The sequence below is a fragment of the Mesitornis unicolor genome, unplaced genomic scaffold, assembly GCF_000695765.1.
Source record: "Mesitornis unicolor isolate BGI_N332 unplaced genomic scaffold, ASM69576v1 scaffold8286, whole genome shotgun sequence".
Taxonomy (NCBI): Eukaryota; Metazoa; Chordata; class Aves; order Mesitornithiformes; family Mesitornithidae; genus Mesitornis; species Mesitornis unicolor.
The window spans coordinates 1-18,666 of NW_010191662.1; the positions used below are offsets into that span (position 1 = coordinate 1).

Genomic DNA, 18,666 nt, shown 5'->3' on the forward strand with positions numbered 1-18,666 from the left:
ATAATAATAATTCTGACCTTAACCTGCTCTGATGTCTTTGTACTTAGGTTTGTGTCATTGCTTGCATCGGTGTACACACAGCACTGGTTAAAGTAACAGATCCTGATAAAGCAGCTTGTATCTCTCCTTTTATTATAGTGTTGAAATAACTTGATAATAGAGGAAGCATTAGGATAACATGTTATCTTTCATGAGTCATCAGCCTATTAGATAAACATGCTTTGTGTTGCAGTGGGCAGCATCCTCCCCCTTCTTTCACCCAGAATCAATAACCCCTTCCCACCAAATGATTTCAGATTAGCAAACAGCCAGACAGCCCCAGCTCCCGCACTGCTCCTGGGAAAAGCACGGCTACTGCTCCCGCGGTGCACGTGTCTAAATACACCTCCCTCCTGAGCAAAACAGAGCTGCAGAAAGCTCTCGACATTTTCTCTATTCTCCCTTTTTGCATTTTTATGAAATCTACAAGGCCCAGCCGCAGTTACACATCTCTGCCATCTCTTTATTATCTCTACCAGTGCACCTCAGTCTGATACTGAACTCTGGCCCTTTCCTCACTTCTCTGAAATAACCTTTTGGAGTCTCTCATCTATGGCCTTCTACTTCGTTGAGTTACTCTACATAATACAGAAGTGACGATGCCTGGCAAGTCCAAAGGTCTCTCAAAGTGCTTTCCAAGCACCTTCAAAACTGTCACAAATAGTTTTATCTCCATTTTGCAGATGTAAATACAGGGGCACAAAGGCTAAGTGACTGCCTTGGGTTTACACACAAATATTGTGTCATAGCTGTCCAATATAGTGAATCCATGGTCTTATTTCTTAATTGCAAAGAATCTCTTTTTATTAATTTTTCCTCATTATTCACAATTCTTGTTAGTTACATTATTTAATTTTACGTGCCCAAAGGAGACAGTCTAATGTTTTGCCATTTAAAGGTTTTAGATGCTTCAAGCACAACTGAGGGAAGATGGGGTGAATTCCTACAAGTACATACAACTGCTGAAAAACCCCTGGAGGCAGTTCAACTTACCATACTTCACTTCCTTTAATTTTTAAGGCCTCCAGACATCTTTCTACAATGCTTCCCTCTATAATGAGAGCACTATCAGTCTCCACAGCTCAGCTTCTCTTTCATGGATCCAGCCCAGATCCAGAAAACAGATAAAAGCCTCCTGGTGAGCTCAGCCTGGAAGATATTCTCCTTACGATTCTCACACACGAAATAGGACATGGATTCAACATGGATTCACCTCTTTCAGCGCCTCTGTGTAAATCAATGTCCAAGCCCAGTGCCACCTCCTGATTTGAATTTTTGGGTTAAGCTCTGCTTGACTTGTGCTTTGGATCGCTCTGGGTAATTCCCCAGTTAGGAGCATGTCACTCAATTCCAACTTCTCTGCACAATCACTTCAGCAACCTCCATGAGCAGTAAATGATTTTACTGGAGTGCATATGACCATGGCATAGTGTAAAATATCAGACTCACTGAACGTGAGCTTTCCCGATGGCAAACTTCTATGCAAGTTTGAGTGTGAATGACTGGATCAGACAGGGTCACTAGGAAAAGCACTGGCTCGTCATTAAAACAGACAAGGGAGGTTGCTGTAATTTGAACAATGCTATCATTAGCATCAACAAGTACTTGAAATTGATAATCAGTGTCACTCCTTTGAGAGAAACAGTGCCACAACAGTCTCGTGTTGTGAGGAAGCAGTTTCCCCACTTTAGGTCTTTCTCATATACATATATACATAGACAGACATATCCACAAACATTTTGCAAGTGTTATACACGTACAGATATTCTAGGCACATACACTCTTTGTGTCCATAAAAATGTCCATGAGGAAGATTTGGGACTAAAGCCACTGTTGGTACAAGTCCATGGAAGTGATGGTGGCTTAAAACAAGCTGAAAGTTGGTACTAGGTTGTGAATACGTCAGTAATACTTCAAATGACACATGCAGATCAATTTGCACACACATCACCTCAAAATACTTGCTGAGAAAACGTAAACTCTCTGCTTGTAGCCTAGCAAGGAGTGCTAAAAGGAGTGCAACTGAAGGGTTCCCACACAAAGTCAGGAGCTCATAGATTAACCATTCTAGCTCAGTCTTGATGAAGGGGACATTATCTTGGAGTGCTTCAGTGTGCCTGGGTTCTCAGTACTTGTGGGAGGGAAGGAGTGGGATGCCATACGCCGCTCTTGATATTGTGACTTCTTATAAACCAAGTAAAGCACAATGACTATTTATCAGGAAAGGACATTTAATGATTTTGTATTTACGACAAGGTAGCTCTCTTACTATGAGAGCTCACGAGAGGAGATAAATTAGCTCTTCACGCATGCCATTTTCAGTGGCTTGCTTTGATACTAATGCAATAATAAGAAAGGAAACTAACATCTGCCATTTTGGGACCTAATACTTACTTTTCTTATGTTCTTGAATCACATTTACTATGAGGTTGTTTGTGTGAAATACACATGTCCTTGCCAGAAGCAGGACCTGTTCTACACAAGACCCCATGCAACCACTCAACATTGCTACATGGACATCCATTAGCCCCCTTCCTTCCCAACTCCCAACAATGACAACCAAAGATCACAGAACAAAAAGATCAGGTGAGCAGCCAAGTAACAGTGACATAAAGGACATCATGCAGAGCATCAGAGTGAGCAAGAGATACTGAGGAGGACATCCATTCCTGGGGGCACATTATGATGGGTCATGGACTGGCAGTGACCAAATAGATTCCTTGCATTGCAAAAGGAAATGCAAGGAGCAACAGCAGCTAAAAAAGGGAGAGGGAAAATGCAGCTGGACAAATCTCCTCCATTGCAGGCAAAGGTAAAGTCATCATAAAAGAAACAATAAAAATAAAATCCTTCTTCTTCAGGAAAATCTCAACCAAGGCTAAGAACAAGGAAGAATGTTCTAACAACTACTGGCATCTACTTAGCTGGAGATGCCAGGGTTTGTTTCAGATGTCACAGGGTAGACGTGCATGCTGTGGCATTACAGGTGACTGACTGCATCATTCTCTTATACTTGCCAATTAAAAGCCAAAGACTTGCCTTAATTTTTAAAGTATGTTGCTCTCAGATCAATTTGAGAATTCCTACAGACATTTAAAGAGGACTACCTCCATGGCATGCATCTTTCTTATCACATTTCTGAGTGATGTTTTGTACAGTGGGGTGATATACCTGCTGCTGGATTCCCTAAATGAAAAAAAGACTCTCCAATAACCTACATAACCCAAATCCCTGGTGACATTTCCTCTACCTTCCATACGCCCTGCAAGAAAAGGAGTCTTTATGCAGGGACCCAAGGGACTTCACTTTGCAGAGCAAACTATGTGAAACCAAAAGACTCCAGAACTGCATATGTACCATGAATGCAACTAGATCAACCTGACCCCCTTATTTCGTATATAGATTAAAAATAATCATATCATTGCTTTACAACTGATAGCTTTTGTGGCATAATTATTGGGGAAGGCTGTCCACCACAGCAATAAATACTCACTGTTTACGGTACCTGCTAGTGCATTAATATTATTCAGTCCAACAGTGGCTCCAGCCAATCCTTGGAGAGTACCCAGAGAAGTCAAAGAATTCATGGCCGCACCAGCTGTGGAATTAGCAGTTGATGCAGCCACTGAAAGGAAAAAAAACAAGGCAAAATTAAAGCCATATTTTGCTTATTTTAGTTGATTACAAAACAGATTACAATAATACTGAACACAACAACAGGGCTACTTGCAAGAAAAAGAAAAAACAAGAAAATAAGACCAATAGATCAACCTTGCTCAAAATACTGATAGCATGATTGTTCATGGAAAGTGTTGATGAGCCTTGAATGGCAAAGACTGGCTCACAAAATTCAACACTGTGCTATTATTTGCAAAGATAATACAGAAACAGTAACTTTGGGATCAGCCACTTTCTCAAAAGTTTTTCTATCAACTTAATACCCCAAGCTGATCAGCTAAGCAGGCTACTGAGATTTTTCCATATTTTAAACTTCATAATAAAAAAATATATATAATTACTCATAGTAATTTTGTCATACAAGAGCTTTCTGTTCTGGGCACCAAGTGTTCTATGAAAAATCTAAATTACTTTAAGTGAGACGCTATGTCATTATGGCTCTGCTCTAGCACACTGTATGAACATCACTTAAAGCCTTGAAGTTTACAAAAAGAATGACGACCAGCCAAATACAAAATGTAACCACTGTCCATTTTATTGCAGGCTTTTAGCCAGGGCTTTGTACCTAACTGGTCATGTATATGCACCCCGTGAATGATACTGTATGAGTCCCAAAAGGTTTGCCAGATGGGAAGCTGAAGCTCCAGTGGAGAAACAGTCCTTGCTGCTGCAATGCCAAGGGAAAGATGAAGGTGGACGAGATTAATCCATCTAAACCACATGCTTAGGATGAGAAAGAGACTCACTCTCTTGTCTTTGGAAAGTAATGAAGCACCTTAGAAAGAGCTATCATTTAGGACAGGTTGGATGAACTAGAAATACGTGTGTCTCTCATAGAAGGGCCTTGAATAACCAGTGCAGATTAAACACTAAACTTACAAGGTAGGTAAAGCTATACCAGATGAATCACGCTCATAAAAGCTGTGGAAGCAATTAGGTTTTCAGCTTGTCTCCTGAGCCCTACTTCAGTGCATCAATCATAAAGACTTTCTTTCTTTTCCTTTAAAAAGTTGCATTATGTTCTGGAAAGTGAACATTTAAAGTCAGAGTTTTGTTGATGATTTACCAGAGGCACATCATGTCTACACCGTGCTTTTTTTGCTCCTATTCATTACCTAGCTGTGAAGTGGTTAAGATCACTTTTATCTTGATGCTCTTTTGAGCTGTCAAACACATCAGATTACTCAGTGAACCCTCAAGAAACTAAAGTCTCTACTGCTGACAGAATCCAAGAAGGAAAGTAGGAGGCAACTTTTTCACTCTGTGAGTAAACTCCACATCTCTAAACTTATATTTAACTTAAATAACCCACTTTTATGACCCTAAGACCCACCAAAAACAACCTTTCACACTCATGGCGCCTTGAAGTACAAAAGACTCTCCTGGTGTGGGTGAGGAGAGATTTCCAGACTCCACGTGGCATTCCTTGTCCCCACTTCCCTAGCATCTGCATTGTTAACTTGAATAATTTTATATGTTGCAGATAGAAGCAGCTTTGATTAGTCAGTCTCTCTCCACAAAGCAATAAGAAGCCAATAATGTCTTTGATTAAAAAAAAGTAATGAAAAAAACAAGTAAAAAACCACTTTTGTCAGATATTGTGGGCACCAACAGAGAAGAGAAAAAAATCAAAGTGAATGAATGTCAGTGAATTCCCTGTGACTGACACTGCTCCGTGTTCCTGCTCATGTTCATTAGCAGATCATTTAAATGAAGTATATAAACCTCAAATCTGAAGGATCTGAATTGTTTTGACTGGGCTAAATTCCATCCGTTTCTGTTTCAGAGGATTATTGCCCTCTTCTCTTGAGGAAACACATATATTTAAGAAATGAGAGAAATGGGGGCTAGGAAACTGCCTGAAAATTACATTGAAGCTCTCGGGGGCAAATAATTCCTGTGAATGAGAGCCACATGCTTATGGATTGTCAACACATCTGCTGGAGAAGGTAGAAAAACCTAATTAAAGCCTTCTCTCTTGCACAGTCCACAGAGTGCGTTGTGGTGGCTCTTATCATAGCCTCACTGATCAAACATATGCTTCAGGGATGGCCAGTACCGGGGCCAACATCTCCTTTCTGCTTTTATTCACATCAAGTTTCTCTGTTCCATCAGACAAACACAGAGCAGGTGCCTCAGTGATTCACTCATTTGAAGTTGCAATGCAGATTATCTGGTTTGTCTAAATAATGACCTGGTGTATAATCAAGGTAAAATACTACTTGGAGCTCTGAAGCACCTCAGAAATCAGAGTTTTGTTGTTGCAGCTATTTTTTCTGCTTAGCAGTGATCTGTCTCACAGATCCACTGGGACAATGCTTTTTCCTCTTTGGCTTGTTAGTTCTTTGGGGAGAAAGAAACTGAACAAATTGTGTGGTTTCCATCATCCTATTGAACGTGGGATGAACAGAAACGAAAGGAGCTCCTTTTGTTAAGGCACTTGTAATGGACAGATCCAGCACCTCTCTGCAAGAGGTTTCCTGAGAGACTGCACACTAGTTATGTCCTTCCCTTTGACTGAGACCTGCTCATATGAAATGAAGGCAGCGATGAGCTAAAATACTACCATAAAGGGCCAGAAAAGGTCTGAGACATTGAGAGGTGAAAATTTTTCACAAAATGCTGGATAAAACCAACAGATGAAGCGATAGCATTCCTTGTCCCCAAAAAACTTAAAGGGAGGTGAAACAAAAGTTAAAAGATCCTACAAGACATGTGTGGAGGCTTAGGCAAGCGGAAAGTTTTTACCTCATGTGCTCCCAGAATACACTGAAATCCATCTAAAGACAAGGACTATGCTGCTTCTGTCCTTTGCCCTTTTCTAGCTTCTCTCAACTAAAAAAATATGTAACATATTGAACCAAAGGGAAAAAAGAAAAATCGCATGCCTTGTGGTAACAGTAGATGACTGCACTACTTTGGGGGAACCTGTACAACTCTCTTGTGTCAGCAAAGCTCTTGGGCTCCAACAACTGCTGAGTGTAATGACAATGGAAGTATAATTCACTGTCGGCATAGTGTTATTCTATATTTATGGCTTTTAGCTGTCCATGTGACAAAAACAGATTGGATACCTGCAGAATTCATAAATTGGTTTTTACCAGGTTCCCCTGCCACCAAATAAATTAAAAGAAAACATTTCACAACTCCCTCCGTCCTCCACACCAGAACGTTGCTGCTCTGAATCGAATCACTTCATAGCACTGCTTAACAAACAGCAGGCATCTGTCTCCAGACACTCAGACAGCCCGACCTGCAGTGCCACTAGGAATTGCCCTTTTTGTGCTACTGGGGCACCAGCATTTAGTGCCACGGACAGAAAAATCAAAACACACACAAAAAGTGCAAATGTCTTGAGCTTCTGGTGTCATTCTGTATGGCATGCCCTATATCTGCAACGTTCTCTTTATACTGGGAATTTTATCCTTAAAACCTATGTATGTCAGGGACTCAATCCACTTCTGGGGCAGAATTAAGTGAGGTTTAGCTCATACTGAAGCAAGGAGGAGAGATCCAGCAGACTGGAGCTCCAGCCTGATGAATGCTGGCTGAATATACAATAGTTGGTGAGGAACAGAGGTGCTTTTTACCAGCTGAACCGATCATTCCTTCACAATGTTAAGCCCTGGATAAACATCTGAACATGATAGATAAGATTTTGTCTACTCAAAAGAACTTTTTCCTCTCTAACATCAGTCATTGGAATAAGCCGACAACTTTCTCCAAGAGGGTGTTGCTCAATCAGAGACTATTGGCAGGAGTTACAAGGTTGAATCCTTTGGCTGCTGTTGCAGGAGTTCAGACAAGATGTTCATCATATTCCCCACTGACTTTAAAAATCTATTAATACGTGAAAATAATATCATAGCACTGGATAAAGAGGTCAGTTTAGACTTGTAAGAGTAAAGAGTTGTCCTGTAACCCACAGAACAAACTGCTCTGCTTCCTGCAGGTACACCTGCTGGTCACCTGTCCCCTTCTCCATCCAGGCCACATAAAGAAACTTTGCAGAACACTTTAGCATCTCCAACCATGTAGGTTGAGAAGATTAAAAATGTTTATTTTACTATTAGGATTATATTATTTTACTATCTGAGATCTTACTATTTCTTCTTCTATTCCCACATTTCTGTGTCAGTCTCACAACCTTCCTCCTCTTTCTTCCAAACTCGGTCACAAGTGGGGTCCCTCAGGGACCAATATTGGGCTCAACGCTATTTAATATCTTCATATAAGATATGGATGATCTGGATGTTGGGGTCAGGAGCTCCCTGATGAAGTTTGCTGATGACACCAAAATGAGTTGGGGTAGTTGACACTCCAGCAGGGAGAACCACCCTCCAGGAAGACCTGGACAGTTTGGACGAGTGGGCTAGCAGGAGCCGTATGAAGTTCAACACAGACAAATGTAAGCTCTTGCATCTGGAAATACATCATCCAAGGACGCAGTTGAGACTGGGTTCCACCTGGCTGGAGAGCAGCCCTGTGGAAAGGGACCTGGGGGTCTTGGTGGATGAGGAGCTCAACATGAGCCAACAGCATGCTGCAGCTGTAAAGAAAGCCAACAGGATGCTGGGGTGCATTAAAACAGGCATCACCAGCAGAGACAAAGAAGTAATTATCCCTCTCTACTCAGCACTGGTCAGACCACACCTTGAGTACTGTGTTCAGTTTTGGTCTCCACTATACAAAAAAGATGCAAACAGGTTGGAAGGGTCCAGAAAAGGGCCACGAGGATGATCAGAGGATTGGAAGACCTGCTGTATGAAGAAAGGCTGAGAAAACTGGGCCTGTTCAGCCTTGGGAAGAGAAGGCTTACGAGAGACCTTATCACCATGTACCAGTACATAAAGAGGGGCTACCAGGAAGATGGAGACTCCCTTTTCACAAGAAGTCACATGGAAAAGACGAGGGGTAATGGACACAAGTTGTTTCTGGAGAGATTCCGATTGAACTCCAGAAGAAATTTTTTTACCATGAGATCAATCAGACATTGAACAATCTCCCAGGGGAAGTGGTGAATTCCCCTACACTGGTCAGTTTTAAGAGTCAGCTTGACAGGGTGCTGACCCATCTCATTTAAACTAAACTTTTACCTTGAGAGGTTGGACTGGATGATCCTTGTGGTCCCCTCCAACCTGGTATTCTATGATTCTATGAAACTCCACTTAATAAACATCCAAAAACCCTCAAGTAATACAAGTAATATTATTAAGAAGCTGTGAAATGGAGAAGGGCATGGCTGCAGCCTTTCCCCAACATGCTCCCAAATCACTCCCAATCCTAACCGTTTGATCTTACTGTGCTTACTCCATTTAATGGATGAAATTTTTACTATCAGCTTCATTATAAGTAAAGAGACTTGGCCTTTGGTTAACACATTTTTTAACAGAGCTCTCTTTGATACAAAGAACACATTTTCATTAGCAGTGGTTGCTCTACACAATATAGATATTTGTATTTAACTAATAACGTTGCATTCATAGAGATTTTTAAGGCTGGAAGGAGTTGACATTTTCAACTGTTCTCCTCCACACACTTATTTCTGCCTGTAAAAGGTTACAGCACCTTTTAGGTCAGAGATTTTTTTTTAACAGAAATCTAAACTAGCAATAAGCCATTTCCCCTTTAATTTAAATAACGTTTCAACACAATTCCTAAAAACCATGTCAACCTAGAAAAACAACTGGTATTAGCATAGAAACTTGGCCATTCTTTTTGGCTAGGTTATGTCCATAGAGTCATGATGATTTACATCATCTGGATTCACATCAGCTGGAAAACTGGATTCAGGTTAACAGCTTCTAGGAAAGGCAATGATGTGTAAATATTTCTTTGGCTTTGCCGTGCACACTGTGGACGGGATTAATTTCCACACCTTTGGCAGCCTCACTGTTAGTTTAAGAAAGTCTAGTCAAAACTATTCTTTTGGACTGTCTCTGAGGTTAAGAGACCTCCAAGTCAGACACCCTACCTTTAGATTTCTATCTCAGCATGGGCTGAATTGCCCTCAGAAACAATGCCTGTTTCCACTGATAGAGATGGTGAACTCAAAGTAGATGTAGACCATAAAGAGAGAAAATGTGTTTTGGGATGGATCCTGCTTTTCCTGTCGGCCACATGTTGTGTTAACAAGCCGGTGATCTCAAAGTAAGGGATCTGCTTTCATCCTGCATTCAGAATTGGCGCTAAACCTGCAAACTCAGGGGTTTGAATGTAATCACTTCAATCAAATCTCAGGCTCAGAGAACTGCCTGACGCTGGGCAATTCTGTGCTAATCTGTAGAGGATGGGCACTATTCTGCAAAGCACACCCCATCAGGGAAAGGAGCTAGATAGCACAGGCCATACAAAGTAGGATGGCCTTGCACAAAAGCACACAGGATGAGCTAAACTGCAAGATGATACTGATGTCTTTCCTGGTTTTGCCTTAAAATTCTTGTGCTGCCCTATATAAAGCACTCGTTATGTTTTTTGCTGTGAGACAAGGCTAATTCTGCTTCTTCCCAGCTGCTGGCTCGTCTCTTAGAAAGCTGTATCTTGGAGGCACAGGCACATTTTTGTCATGCCTATTTACTTCCTACACCTGAGACCAAAGAGTGCTCTTGATAGAGCTTCTAGGTATACTGAAGTAACAAAACCACAGACCTATGTTCATCTTTAGTATAGCCTTGGGCAAATCCCACCCCTCTCATGTCTCAGGGCCAATTTATAAAATTAATCCTCTTCCCCTAGAGAAGAGGTCAAATAGAGGGTCCAGGGAGGCTGCCTGAGCACTTGGTGATGAAATACTAGATAAGCACTCCCTCTCACTGTTGCTCTGAAGAAAAGGACCTATTTAAATCACACCTGTACCATGATGACTTAGCAGAGAGGTGGTTTGCATTGTGTAGCTGACCCCATTCTTTCCTTAATTTTACTGGTAAATGTCTAAGTAATAAAGAACTGCAATGACTTCTCAGCAAAGTCATATACCACAGAAAAAAGGGTCTCTTGGATACTCCATGCTGTATATGCTAATTTGGCACTGTTTTAAGGGTGGTGATACAAAGGCTGTGCACTCTCTCCATTCCTCTCACCTTGTCCTGTTTCCTCCCTCCCCTCCCAACACTGTCATTCTGCCTGGAAATGATACACAGTCCCACTGCAGGTCTGGGACTAAGGCATTAAGAATATCAAAGAGGCATTCAAAGATTTTAAGTGAAGTTTCTTTTTGGAAACATTATTTGGGTTTTAGAGTAGGACTAAAGGAGAGAACAGGCAAACAAAAGCAAGGGCAGCTTTAGCTCTTTGCCTTCATGCAGAGGGTTGCTGTGGACCTCCACCCATCCCATCCATGTGAAGTGCAGCCGATGTTTCTGGAGCAGAACCAGCTTTTTGGTGCTGCAGGGCTTCAGGGCAGCTCGAAGACCTGCTTAACTACACGGGGTCTTTCCACATAAGAGATTCACAACCGCAGCTGTGTCAGCCCTGCCGACAGCTTTCCTTCAGGCAGCTCTCGGTTGCACTCCACCATTGCCTGTCACTACCTAACGTGCGGCACAACGGGAAGCTCAGCGTTCGCTTTGACAGCAGCTGCCTGCTGCTCTGTGCTCTGGTCACGTCCTGCTTAGTCAGTTGTGGAGGATGTGCGTATGTTAAAACAGCAAACCGCACCGCTCGGCTGCGAACCACAACTTTGTCCTTGTTGTTCTACTTAATGGAGAGTTTAAATAACTCAGTGTTCAAAGTACTTATTTTGCAGTGGTTAAGGCGATACAGTAGCGCACCAGGGATCAATACTGTCCACAGATTTAAGGTTCAGTATCTCTATGACTTTAAGCATGAGAAGTTGCAGAGAAAACATGTTCTCTTTTGGGAGAGATTCCTGTCAAATCTGTATTGGTGGTTGGCTGAGTCCAGAATCCTCTTTCTTGTACTGAATTCGGGTGTATTTCTGATTTTCTGCTGCTTTCCTGAGCTCCCTGACTCCAAGGACTAGATAAAATAGATCTGACTTAATCTGCTCCTGACGAAAAGGCTGCCATTCAGAGGGATGCAGATGGGCAGAGCTGGCCAACAGGAACCTTATGAAATTTAACAAGGACAGATGCAAAATCCTGCACCTGGGAAGGAATAATCCCTTTCAGCAACACAGGCTGGGGACAGATGGGGTGGGGAGCAGCTCTGCTGAAAAGGACCTGTGGGGTTCCTGGTGGGAGGTGACCCTGAGCCAGCAGCACACCCTGGCAGCAAAGAAAGCCACCAGCATCCTGGGCTGTTGCAACAGGAGAAGAGCCAGGAGACCCAGGTGATTTTTCCTCTTTACTCAGCATCTAACAAGTGTTAGATTACACCTAAATACCACATCCAGATTTGGCCTCCTCATTGCAAGGAGAACATTGATCAGGCGAAGGGAGTTCAGTGGAAGGACAGTGAGATGGTCAGAAGCCAGAGCACTCATCCTGTAACCAGCTGGGCTTGTTCAAGGTGAAGAAGATATGGCTTCAGGTGGACCTAAAGCAGCCTCTCAGTATGCATGAATCACAACCACAGAATCATAGAATGTTAGGAGTTGGAAGGGACCTCAAAAGATCATCCAGTCCAACCCCCTGTCAGAGCAGGAGAACGTGGAACAGGTTGTCCAGAGAGGTGGTGGAGGCCCCATCCCTGGAGATATTCAAGGTCAGGCTTGATGGGGCTGTGAGCAACCTGATCTGGTGACAATGTCCCTGCTCACTGCAGGGGTTGGACTGGATGAGCTGTAAAGGTCCCTTTCAACCCCACACATTCTGTGATTCTATGCCACTTAACTCTTGGCTGTGTTTGTGATTTTAGTCTGCCACAACTCCTTTGTGTATAAAATTTCCTGGGATAGATCTGCATCTAGCAAAAAGAACTCCTGACTTTGGATAATTACTTGAGATTTTAGATTCCTCTTAAGTTCCTTTGGATTTAGCAATGTGCAACAGAAAATAAAATCATAGCAGATGAACGCAAAAAAAAGGATATAAAGAAATTACACAAAGAGAGCAAATGCAGCAGGAAAGGAAAACTAAAATTATTTTAATACTTCTAACATCTCCCCAGTCAGTGACATGGAAAAAAAATTCCAAGAGCTGAGGAAAAAGGAAAAGAAATATTAAGCACAAAGTAGTTATCTCTAATTTTAGCAAGTTGAATTTAAAATCTTTGTTTACTACCCCAAATCTCTTGGGTAGAAATAGAATAAGCAGAATATTCCATTGTCCCCTTGTTAGTACAAGAGGGATAATAAAGTTAAGAGGCAACACTGGAGTTAAGGATAATCAGATTAAGGCTGCGTTCTCTGTTTTCTTTCTAATCTTCAGTTGCAAAACCCAATGACATTTGGAACGATGTCTTGCAAATGGTATCTAAACAAGACAAACATCTGCTGGCCTGAGTGAGAGACTGAAGACATTGGACAAAGTTCAGTTATATTGGACAAGTTCAGTTGTGTTGGACAAAGTCTATGCAGAGCTTCCAACTTTTGTCTGATTTACAACCTTTTATTTTCGTTGTGGTACTTTCTGGAACAGAGAAGAATGGTACCCAACTGTAGGAGGTTCTTACATAGCGGAGAATCTGGACCACTGATCTGGTGTTATGAGGATTTTGGCCAGATCTACTCTGATGTGTTTAAGGTCAATTGATTAAGGTGTATATTTTTCATGCGGCGCTAACAACAACTGGTTGTTTTAAAGAGATGGAGGCCCAAAACTTTTCTCCTAAAGATGAAAATGAAACATCTCTGATGGAAAAGAGGAGCGATTCAAGTATAGTAAAGATGGAGTGTATGAAATGAGGGTTATAAACATGGGCGTGGGGGAGAAGCGGGCAAGTCAATCACACCGCCCATGTGACATTGCTCTCAGGAATTTGCAGTTGCGTTTCTGTCTGAAATGAGCACACTCTACGGGCTCTGACTGCATAAGGAACATTTTAAAGGGGAAGAATAATTAAGCGATGACAGAGGCATCATCATTATTAGATAATCACAACCCAGGGGCATTAACAAACGTCGAGTGTCTCTAATCCCATGGGGTCTAATTATTCTGTGATAATAACCACACCTCCAAGTTTTAATTTATTCTTGTGGAGAATCTGGGGGGGGAGGTGGGGGAAAGGGGGGCATTTTAATATTTTTGCTGAAAGAAGATGCAGTTGGCCTTTCAAAAGGGCTCATCAGTATTCTAATATAACTAGCATGTGTGATTGGCATTAAATTGTCTGCCCTTTAGGGTGATCTCCGGCCAATCTGAGTATTCACCCTTGCACAAACCGGTGGTCTCCCAGTCACTAACATAGCACCAGCATGCACCGGTTCTGCTTCTTGGGGCGATTTTTGGCAAAAGAGAGGTGCATTTTCCTAGTCTGAGGAGGTTAAATCTCCATAAGGTCCTCTGACAAACACACTATCACTTAGGGGGAGAGAGAAGTAAAAACTTGCTCATTTTCTGCTATCTTGGAAATGCTGTCTGACTTGTCAAAAAGGAAGATTCTAGTAAGTTGAAGTGCTCTGCCTATGCTTGGATAGAATAAAATAAAAGTGACAGACGCACTCCAAACAAGAATGACAATATAGAAAGACACATACTAATATCACAGCTTTTCTCAAATAAGTCAGCGTCCCTCCACTTCTTAATTACTCACAGGTGAACAATTCCTATGAAAGATTGTCCACATCTTCTCAGGGTACAGGAAAAGAGAAGCATCAGTGAGGAAAGGAGGAAGGGAGAGCAGCATATACTCAACATCTGGTCGCTTCTGTGCATCTGTGTGCATGCACGTGCAAGTGAGACGAAGCAAGAGTGGGAGAGGGAGAGGAGAGGAGTCTTTCCCCATGATGATCCTTCTGGCTGAAGCTGGCTTCCTGAAAACAGCTTTATATTTTACAAAGCCCTTTGAGTACATTCACTTATACAAGAGAAAAAAGAAAACTGGGAAGTGAACCAATTCATTCAAATTCTTTGCAAATTCAGAAGAAGCTAAAGTTTTCAAGAACTGCAGGCTAACTTTAAAGTCAGATATCCATACTCATCAGTAGTGTATGGGTCTTCGAGAAGTAAGGAAGCTCTGTTTGCTTGGGTTAAGTGAAAATAAGGGTCACTTATCTTAATCCCTTGCCATTTATTTAAAGCCTAACTTGACATTTCTGATTGTCTTGAAATTATCTGCACCGAGGACCTTCCACAGCAGTGCAAAGAAGGAGAAGAAAGCAGAGCATACAAAGGTACTATGGCGGTAGGACTTGATGATCTTGGAGGTCTCTTCCAACCTTAATGAGTCTGTGATACTTACAGGAATGGCAGACAAAGCTATCAGCTGGCTATTTTTGTAGTTTTCTAGTCTTATGTTCCGTATGTTTCCTCCAAACCTATCTATCTATCCAACAGGAGGTTCCAGGAAACAAGGAAACAAGGATTTATTGATTGGGCATATCTTTGTCAATCTAGGTTACTGTGTTTAAGGGAACATTTTCCCGTGAGATTATGAAGATGGAGAGAGAGAGTAAAAAGCAAGTTAATATTCTGGGTCAATTCCATATTGATGCTTCTGTTTTGTTGAAATATAGTGCTCAGTGAAGACCATCCACCTTTACTGTAAACTGCAAGTCATACATCATTTTTCAGCCCTGTGCCTGCAACATATCACGCATTCTTCCCAGCAGACAACAACGATAAATTGCTTTTGGTTTTGGGTGGGATGTACTTTAAAGAGAGGCTGAGGAAGAGAATAACAGGGCACACAGGACTGACTTGGGCTAAACTTCAAAGCTGTGCATTAGATATTTCCAACAGTAACTCAAACTGAAATAAAACCAAATTGAAACCCCACAATATGAAGAGAACAAAGAATAATTACTGAGCATTTGTGACTGTTTCACTCAGTGGGGCCAAAGGCTGTGGCCAGTGTTCATCAGAGCACCACTGAGTTCACATCAAAACCCGAGCATTAACATTTCTACGGGGAACTTCCAGCTGTGCTCTCATGTTTATTACTGCTATCTCACACACTTTAGAGCGAGCTGTTGTCCAGGGAGCTATTGTTCAGGGACTTGATGCTGAAATGACCTCCATGTGGAGCCACTTCAGCACACAACCACTTCTAAATCACTTCCCAAAGAACTTCTGATCTAGATTCAGTAAGACTCTACTTGAGGCCAGGATCTCCTGCCTGAAGCACAGGTTCCTTCATACTGACCCTCATGTGCCTGCCAAATCTTTGATACACTTTCATCACCGAGTAATAACAAACAACAAGCAGTAGAGTGCCATCAGTGTCCAAGGCTATAGTTCAAGGTAAGCAATGTCCCTGTTGCAAGAGTGCTGATCATATGCACGTATGGCAATTCAGATTCTAGTACATGGGAGAGGATGGCCTGATTCGTCTTCATTTTCACCTCTCTAACACATCTGTCTTAAGATCAGGTAAATAGTCCTTAAGAAGTGTTTGTCTTTCTGTTGCTGCAAGATGTGCTTAAAAAGATTTGTTTACTTCAGACACTTAGGAGTCCTATCCATGGTATTTTAGAATGAAGATGAGATAAACTATATATTGAAAATAGGAGTCTGTAGGTTAAGGAGTTATGAGTCCAGAAAATGCATGAAAAATAATTTCCATGGAAGAAGGGATTTTTAGTGGGGTGTGCTAGCACAACCTCATTGTAATGGCACAACACAAGAAATAGTCATTCACCTCTGTAATTCTCAGAACTTGAGGATTATCTCATCTCATTTAAAACTACTCCGTCAGGTCATTTGCAGACCATTTGTAAAGAGACATGCAGTTATCTCAATGTGGCACTGGTTCTTTTCATTCCTACTGCACATTTTTGTTCTGCAAACAGCCAAGGCAGTCAAGGGTTTCCTTTATTTGGTTTTAAACTCATGTATTTGTTGGACACATCTTTGGCCAATGCATAAAATAAATCAGCGGTCCCATATTCAAACAGCTAAATCTTTTCAGACAATGCTGAAACAATTAATTTAAAGACATTCATAAACCGTAATTCCCATCATATTCCATAATTTATCCTGCCTTAGGACCATGAGTATCCATGGACATGTGCACAATTCAGTAGGGTTGAAGGAGCAGTGCTGGCAGTAGCAAAGCTTAAATAGTTGAAAACTCCTTCAAGTGCCTGAGTTTTGCTAAGATTTACATTATTTCCAGAATATTACAGAATCCAGCGTTTTCTGGGGTTGGAACTTCTTGTCAGATATATAGTACATAAGCTCACATATCTACCTGTGTAGCCAAGCTGATAGAATCATGTTTCTTTAGCAGAAAGCAACCTTGAATGAACTTGGAATAATATTTCCAACAGGAAGAAAAATAGCCTGTTTTACAAACTGGGATTCTTGTGGCTTGAAATAGAGATTAGGAGTGGGATGGAGAGACACTTACAAAACAGAATGTATTATAAAGTGTTATTTGTATACTGCAAGCAAAGTAAATCCTGAGATGTGCTAAGGCAATGGATTTAATACTTTAGGAAGATGATAATGTACAAATGTTTAAAAAACAAACATGTCTCCTGTTGAATTAGATCCTACTAATCCATGGTTTAGTACTGTACACTGTTTCCTAAAAGAACCTCAAAGAATTAACTAGCACAATGCTTCACAAAAAAATATGCCTGTGTTTCTGTCCTTTAGCATACAACTGCTGTATTTATGCAATTCAGAGGAAACAGTTGGGAGATTTTCCTGTGCCAAAAATTCATAAAATGATAACGCCTGTTCTAAAAAAGAGCTTTAGCAAAACGTCTCTGTCTGCAGTTGTCGGGCAGCCTCACACCTTCACCGACAGGTTCTGCCCCCCCTGAGCCCAGCTGGTCAGCAGCAAAACTTCCCCAAGATCCTGCAGGCTGGATTGACACACCTGCTCAGAAATCAACTTGCTCAGAGAATATACAAAGAGGTGTTACATTTTAAGGGACAAATGTGCAAACAGGTCATTCCGGTTAATTGATGGCCTGTCTGCTGCCATCGGCATCCTTCAGGTTACTGCTGCCTCGTTCTTCCAAATGAGGAGACCAGGGAGAGCCAGTGCCGTCCCAGGGAGGCTCCCTGGGAATTCATCACCCTTCACCTCTCTTCTTAATGTACTGGGACTCTGGGAGATTTTTAGCAAAAATTCCTATTATTTTCTTCTTTAGTCATTTAAAACGTTTTGAAGCATTATTAAAAATACAAATATAGGTCAAAAATGCATGCCCAGTTTCCTATTTTTGGCTCCAACTTGTGTTTGGAAGCCTGCTTAAGGGTGACCTAATTATCAGATGGGCTTAGTACCAATGTATCTCTCCAAGAAGCAGCATAATTTCTGGGCACTAAGAGTTCTCAAAATCAATTCACTTATTTAGGAGCCCAACCGCGGTCTCAGAAACTTTACACTATGTGGGTAAACCCGACTGACACACAACAGTAGAGAAACACACTTCTCCCATCACAGATCTCCCTGAACTGTGCAGCCAAGTGATGGGCCCTGGGTGAGGGCCATGTTCACTTCCTTGCAAAGACAAACTATTAAAAAAATGGTGCTGAGATCAGGGTTAAGGCATTGGACTGCTCTGTGATCAGAGCAATATTGGTGCTAATAATATAACTAGATTTAAATATAAAATTGCATATTGCACACTTGGGTTTTTTAAGCATCCTTCCAGGGTATGTGTACTGTACGTATACTGTGTTTATAAATCTTTAAGATATGTGTTTTATTTATCAACTCTATCTTTATCCTAAAAGTAATGAACATTATACTAGGGAAGCTTTCTATGTACTGCAGAGTTAATAAAGCTTATTTTTAATGATTTTATAATAATGGTGGCTTATTTTAAATGATTTTATAATAATGGAACCTGCATTAATTCCACATGAAATGATACAGAAATAATCAATGTGTACTACAGTATGAAGAGTGCCACTCTGCATTTTAAACCGC

General features: G+C 41.4%; 1 protein-coding gene across 1 annotated transcript in view; it reads right to left on the reverse strand.

Moving 5' to 3' along the window:
• Positions 1-3,532: 3,532 nt before the first annotated feature.
• The window catches only part of LOC104542478 (CUGBP Elav-like family member 2), a gene marked incomplete at its 3' end in the record, with an annotated part of 60,076 nt that continues 44,942 nt past the window's right edge, over positions 3,533-18,666 (reverse strand). The window contains exon 7 of the mRNA XM_010186809.1: positions 3,533-3,664. Within this exon, the coding sequence (XP_010185111.1) occupies positions 3,533-3,664 (132 nt within the window). The remainder of the gene's footprint in view (positions 3,665-18,666) is intronic.